At 35.3% G+C, this 7,520-nt stretch overlaps 1 protein-coding gene across 1 annotated transcript; it reads left to right on the top strand.

Moving 5' to 3' along the window:
* The first annotated feature begins 5,935 nt into the window (after positions 1 to 5,935).
* Positions 5,936 to 6,631, top strand: LOC146002656 (uncharacterized). The gene has a single exon (XM_083140619.1). The coding sequence runs from the start codon at positions 5,936 to 5,938 to the stop codon at positions 6,629 to 6,631; it is 696 nt and encodes a 231-aa protein (XP_082996745.1).
* The last annotated feature ends 889 nt before the right edge of the window (positions 6,632 to 7,520 follow it).

Raw genomic sequence — 7,520 nt, 5'->3', positions numbered from 1 at the left:
GGCAAGCCAGTGGAATGGAAGGAGTGTAAGAGTACTATTATTATCCAAGATGAGTCATTTTCTATCGCTTACATTAATATCTGTACCATGACATTCACTAACAACCACGTCGAAAATATTTACATTCCCTTTAATGGTAGCAGATATAGGATTAGCAACAATATCCCATGATATAGATAGGCTCATATTTTAAGCCATTTGTTTCACTTCACTTCACTTCGTCATAGTTGGTTGCAAAGGGTAATTATTCAACACAAAACCCTAATATCTGCTACAATTGAAATAGTCTGTGTTATTCTCTTTTGCAGGTGGGTCATTCCATGTCAAATTATCCGATGGTCTGATCCTTGCCGTATCAGAAATTGGTAATTTTTGGTACAGTGGTAGTACCAGTAAAGTTGACGAAAACTGCCAAATTTCAGATATCCTGGGCTCTTAGGTTTTGAATTATTGACTTTCAAAAAAGCCAAAATCCCAAAATTTGAAGACATTTTGAAATCTTTAAATAGCTGTAGATCAAAAACTATTTGACTTAGAGAGCTCATATTGGTGTCATTCTCTTCTGCTTTTAATGAGCTTTAATTTGAAATGCAAAATAACTGTGCTTTTGAATTTTGTAATTTTTCAAAAAATCGAAAAGTTCCTTGAAAATCTCAAAAACAACCCCTTTAATTTTTTGAAAAAATATATGTTTTAAACACATCAAGTGACAATTTGTGTGCAAAATTTCATAATGGCTCATTAAAGCTCATTACACTCAGAACAGAATGACACCAATTTGAACTATCTAAGTCAAATAGTTTTTGATTTACAGTTGTTTAAAAATTTCAAAATGTTATCGAATGTTATCAAATTTTGAGGTTTTTTTAAAGACAATAACTCAAAAACTAAGAGCCCCAAAAATCTGAATGAATGAATGAGTTAAAATTTTTGGGTGACCAAAAATATGAAATTTGGTAGTTTTTGTCCTCTTGATAGGTACAATGAATGAACAAAAATATTAAAAATTTGAAACCTGAAAGTTCAAAAATATAATTTTGTTGGTTGATTTGACATGGAATAACTTAGATTCAATATTTCGAAGGCTCCTTGCTTTTGTTTTCTTTCATTAGCAAACGATTGAATGAAATGCTTCCAAAATCATCTTGGGATTTGCTTTTCAATCGATCGAGTGCCCAGAGAAGATGTATCCGTTTAACGAATCTTTGGTCTTCCCTGCATATCCAAAGTTCTTTTTGGGAAAACTGTAACTTCCATCAAACCAAAAATTACAGATATTCAACTGCAGCAGTGGCGACGCTAAAGGAGGGTCTAGGGTGGCCACAGCTATCAATATTACCACAAACAATATTGTGTATTAATTTGCGAACTTCTTAGGACCTTGCGTATTCCCCAGCCAACCAGCTGCCACTATGGTCCTACTTAGCCCCTTCTCTTATCGTCGCTAATTTGAGTCCTGATAAAATTAACTCCACAAAATTTGTTTTATTTGAAATTAAATTAAACCACAGTTTAACAAGTAACCCTTAAGTTTAAAGAATTCACAGTTGGTACTAATTTGAAAATATACTTGACTCAACATAATCTCCCATTATTATCTAATAGAATATTTTTAGAGTTCTACTTCAATATAATACATTAACAATATTAAGAAAGTAAAAGTAAAGTGCTCCCCCGTGCTTTGCTTTCCACTCTATGAAGTCGTATAGGGGGTGTGGGTTTAGGGCTCCACACTTTCTTAATCTCGGTCGAGTTGGGGACGATGTGATCAGATGTGAAACTTTACCCCCAGAGTTTCCTCCAGGTACCCACTTTATACGACGCTGGGTGGACTCCGGAGCCACTTGAACAGGTTTAAAAAGTTCCGGTTCTCCCCTCCGGGGATCGAAACCGGGTCTCTCGCATGGTAGTCAGACGACATAACGACTTTTTTTAAAATAAAGGAATGCCCCTGCCCGGTGGTATCCCCCGTCATTCACACTTTTTCAACTTTTACACTTTTCAATTTTTACAGTATTCTCAGTTTTTCACGTTAGGACAAACACAAATACCCATGCCTTACCCGGGACTCGAACCCGGAACCCCTGGCGTTGCAGCGCGCTGTGCTAACCACTCCGCCACGGAGGTGACTGAGCTACTGATTGACTTGTTGTTTTAAGTTCACTTTATGCACAGTAAGGCTAATCGGGACTGGACCTACAGTTTAAAGTGGGATCCGAACCCTATGTGCCTCCACCGGGTATCGAACCCGGGCCCCCTTGATTACAAGGCGACTACGAATATAAGCAATGAATTATTTTTATTATAATGTTTTATTTTTGCACGTCTATCTTGTAATCATGCTGTAGAAAAGAGAAGCATATTTTCAGAAATAAGAAATTCCTAGCGCAACTTATTTTCGGAATACATTTTCATTATAGTACATAATGTGGTTGCACTATGAGGTTGTATATTTGTTCAATTAATGTATGTCCACCTTGTATTATTAATTTCGATTGAATACGGTCTTCCCCTGGCGCTTTATTATTTTTAAGGCTATAATGATTTATTCCACTTCCATTCTATTTTGTTCTGAAACAAGTACTTCTGCGCTATATGTTTTCCACTTCTGCTTGTGGTCTATTCAGCAGTTCACTGAAGTATTCAGTCCATCTTTCCATTATGCCTTCCTCTTATTCAATTATCTCTCCATTCTTATTCTTACAATACATTGTTCTTGGTTGATATCCGTTTCTCTCTTCTTTTGTTTATTTTCCTCCTCTCTCTCTCTCTCTATTTTCTGACATTTCTTCAATTTCTTCCATCTTCTTCTTTTCATATTATCTCTTCTTTTTCTTATTTCTCTTTGTGCCTCTCTTCTCTTATTCTTATACTCAGTTATACTGGCTCTTGTTTTCCTCTGAATCATGATCATTCTTGCTGAATTACGATATATAATCAATCTTTTACATTCATCATCATACCATTCATAGGATTTGACAGGTTGCTTACGTATTCCCTTTCCAAATAATTCAAAATTGAGCACTGCTCTAATTTCAAAATATCTCTTGCCTGCAGGAAACGTCCAACATTTACTGTAGAGATATGAATGTGTGTTAATGAATTGGCTAATTTATTGGGCAGAGTAGGTGCACAGCGACATTTTGCTCACCAAGTATAAAAGGTACGGTAAAGTTTCTTGTGCATATAACACCGTACCATGAAGCCACATTTTGGGGGATGTGGGGGGAGGGTATAATAAAAGAAAAGATTTTAGCGAAATTGTGCTCTTTGATACAGATTGCTTTTTAAAGAAAATTGAAAATTCAATGACTAGGTTCACATACGTTATGATGAAGTGACATGAGTATTACATGACATGATATATTCTAAAAACAATATGTTTCTCGTGTGCACTGAACTTTAAGAGAACTCAATTAGTTAAAAGGAAATATATTAAGTGCAGTAAGTAATTCACATTACAGAATAGTAAGTAGAAGCCATTACTTACAAATCCCATTTCCTTACCCATTTCTGGAAAGCTAATCGTATACCATAGCATAATAGGAATACTATTTTATAGGCGCCATATTATTTTTCCAGCACGTTACTGCAAACATATGATGTGAAATGTAGTTTACGATGGCTTTTGTACGTAAATCTATTACCCATCGGATCAAGAGTAATGAGTGTAAATTCGTACGTTCAATTGAATTAGTTCCGAATACACTTTGAAAACGAATGAGCTTTGTGATATATGCGCAACTCTATGACACAAAAGAGTTTTTATATATATGTAGCATGAAACACAGAGTTGGCACTTGTATTTGCAAGGTGTGACGAACGCACGTGTATTTGGCTCTTGTGCCGCTCTACATTAAAAGTGAAACGTGAATCAATTGTCATTTCCAAGGGACAGGTGTCTTGTGGGCGGAGCAAAGGTAAAACCTACCTATTCGATATTTGAACTGCAATTAGTTCGGTACATGAGTATTCTTTGAGAGTGTCCATTAATATTATAATATCATCACTCATTCTCATCTTCGAGATTAGCCAAAAGTGGCAGAAAACGGAAGTAAAATAAACTAAATGAATAAAAGAATTATTTTCTGTAATATGTTAATTCCTGTATAACCTTTAGGCCTCCAGTTGCACAATAATATCATACATGTATAGCATGTATGATATTATACTTAAAAAAAAAATCACTCAGCGATTTCTTAAAAATTCATTCTCAATTTTTAAAAGCATGTCTGTATTTAATCAGAATACACCTTGTGTAATGAATGTAGAAATGTATATTTAAAAGGAAAAAAACAATTTACCTTATTGATCCAACAAAAAACTTCTCCTTATTACTGATCACTATGTAAAATCAGAACATACAAATTACTTTATTTCATGTTACTTTCCACGTTTATGTCGCGGCTGATTCTTTACCGGTTCCAAATATGCAAATAACCTGTTACGTACAACTTTGACGTTACACTTAAGAAAGATAATTAACATTAACCATCTTAGATAGGCAAGAGTAAACGTACATTAGTCTTCCAAGATATGAATATTTCTAATGATTATTCCAAGATAATTTATAATTACTTAAATGTCTTTCTCTTTTCTTTCAGCAACGGTTAATCAAATTTCAAGCTGGTTGTGATTTGCAATGAAATTCTTATCGCTGACATCGAATTCCATGCATTTCTTGATTTTGTTCTTATGTAGCCTTCCACCTTCAGTGATAATGCATTTATATCATCCCTTACATTCCATCCCAACGACTGAGGAGAACTTCAATGCTTTGGATGTAGCGAACAGAGTTTGTTCTACACAACTGAACACCAAGAAGAGTGTAGCAATTATAGTGTGTTCAAGGGATAGAGATATCATCATCGAAATCCTTAAGGGATTCTTTCAACAAGATGTTTTATCGTTTATGGTACAGACTATGAACTCATCAGCATATTGTAAAGTTCACCCTGGGATATCGTACCAGAAAGAAAATAGATCTTGTTTCTTTCTGCTGGCAGACGACAATACGTTACTTTACAATTTACTAAGGCAAGCAAAATACCTCCCCTACTGGAACACAAGAGGAAAGTTCATAATTTTCATCAGAAATCTCTTCCACAACCAAACAAACATCATCAGCACTTTCAATGCACTATGGCGTGATAAGATCCTTGATATTGAGATAATAGTAAGAGAAAGGAGTTGCAATGAAACACACTCAGGAGGTTTATATAACTGTATCAACTTTCTATCGTACAACCCATTTACATACGAAAATTCGGTGGAAAAAAATGGGTTATCCTTTGAGAAGATTGTAAGGCGAAGAACAGATTTCTCGCCTTCACTAAAAGAAAGGACAAGGCATATTAACGGTTATCCTTTATACATCAAGAACGATCCAGGGGTATTCAAGAGAGACGGCACTTTGGAGACGAAACATTTTTACATTATTATACCTACGATAGTGAAGCACCTGAATTTCACCCCCGTCAAATGGCCACTGTCTGAAAGACGAACATTAACTTATAAACTCCGGAGTGGAAGAATTCGTGGTGACGTTAGGAAAGTAGTGCCGTCACTCCCAGATTTTGATTACAGTATTAAGGTCTTGAGCTATAAGTTTTTACAGGTTGTTGATTTCTTGTCAATCATCGAGTATAGTAATTTCTGCTTCGTGGTTCCGAAAGCTGCTCCCATTCCACAATGGATGTCTTTGTTCCTTCCCTTTCGTTGTAGCCTGTGGATTGCAATGACTTGCACCCTTGTCTATATATGGATTTGTACACATTTTATTAGAATCTTTGATTCTGAAAGAGGAACTGATTTCAGTCTCACTACAACCGTTTTAGAGGTTCTATACATAGCATGGAATGGTTCATTTTACAGAATACCTAGGAGCACATACCTAAAAACTGTATTTCAACTTTTCGTAGTATTTTCCATGATTATGAGTACGTTGTACAAAGGCTCGTTGCTACGCTATATGTTGAACCCACCATACTTTGAAGATCTGGATTCAGTAGAGGAAATACTAAATTCTGGTTTGCCAGTAGTGGCATACAGAGTTTGGCTTCATTACATGGAAATGTCTCAAGATCTCAAGTTAAAGGCTTTGTTTAACACATCTGAGATACTAGACAATTGGTTGCAATTATATACCCGTGTAGGGCGTAGAAGAAACGCAGTGTCTTTCATGCATTACGGGATTGCAACACGTCTAATCTCACGTTACAAGTCAAAGGATGGTCCTCCTCTTACGCATTTTGCAAGAGAGAAAGTAGGTCTCTTAATGACATCCTTCACTGTATATAAAAACTTCCCTTACACTGAGAATTTTAATGCTATTCTCGACAGTATGATAGAGTCTGGTCTCATGAGAAAGTGGTTTGATGGATTGTACCCATCTAAACAGGCAACAACTCTCAAGGATGAACGTGTACCAATCTCTCTGCAAAACCTAAGAGCAATATTCTTCCTGTTGACGGTGGGACTTGGTGCGGCTTTGGTTGTCTTCGTCACAGAATTGACTATATTCTACAAGAGATTGATCAAGCGGGCATTTTATTTTTCGATGACGAAACTCAGGAACGTTGTTAGCCGAGGCATAACTAAAGTTTTTTGTTCGGATTTGGATCAATTTTAAGAAATAAGGAATTGTCCAACATCTGTGCTTAGAAGGTTCGATTATTATGATGCTGGAGTGTCAAGTTACCAATTTATTCACCGTATAGCTACTCTACAGAACAAATAACATTATTCCGTGTTTCTATTTTAATATTGTCTGGCATCACTTTCATTTAGGTATACTTTAGGGGTATTCCATTGTCACTGGTGGGACACGCGGACTGCATTTTTTATATTCAAGTGACTCTTCTACTGATAGTTAAGCAACAATTTCTCACAGTTTCTGTGCAATGAAATAAGAAACTCAACACTGTTTATTAATCATAATTACTCTTAAATTACTTTCCCAGATTTGTAGATATAAGTGAATAATTTTGTGTCACGGGTGGGACAGAAGAAACACCGCCTCTTCACATACTATCAAATTTATTATAATTTCTGTGGATTATCAAATGATAAAAAATAAATTATTTGTAATTGACCTATGAATATTCTTAAAGGAGAAATTAAATATTTTTGGTGTCACGGGTGGGACACAATAGAAAACACAGGTAAATGAAAAAGTTAAAATAAACGATTAATATGTAAAATGCCTTCTACTTTCTAACTTAATTATGAAAATACTTGAATTTTTATCCAAAATACAATTTTAGATTGTTCACTCACAAGATAGGATAAAGTTACAGCATTGCATTTAATTTGAAAAATTGAGGTTCAGGGGTAATTTGGCATGGAATGCCCTTTAGCATATTCACTTGAATAAAAGCTCTCCTCTGTAAATCACACCGTGCCATGAATGCATATACGTAAGTTATTTGTTGGTAGAGTAAACACATTTTAAAACGATATCTAATGGTGGCAACATCATCAGCAATATGTTGAGATAGGATTGAATGTTCTGCTAATAA

The sequence above is a fragment of the Lepisma saccharinum genome, chromosome 18 (assembly GCF_977018435.1).
Source record: "Lepisma saccharinum chromosome 18, izLepSacc3.1, whole genome shotgun sequence".
NCBI lineage: Eukaryota > Metazoa > Arthropoda > Insecta > Zygentoma > Lepismatidae > Lepisma > Lepisma saccharinum.
Note: the sequence above shows the minus strand (reverse complement) of the source record. Positions and strands in the feature narration are given on the sequence as shown.

Bases quoted from the DNA above. Each gene is read 5' to 3' on its own strand.
- LOC146002656 (XM_083140619.1), top strand. From the start codon at position 5,936: ATGAGTACGTTGTACAAAGGCTCGTTGCTACGCTATATGTTGAACCCA.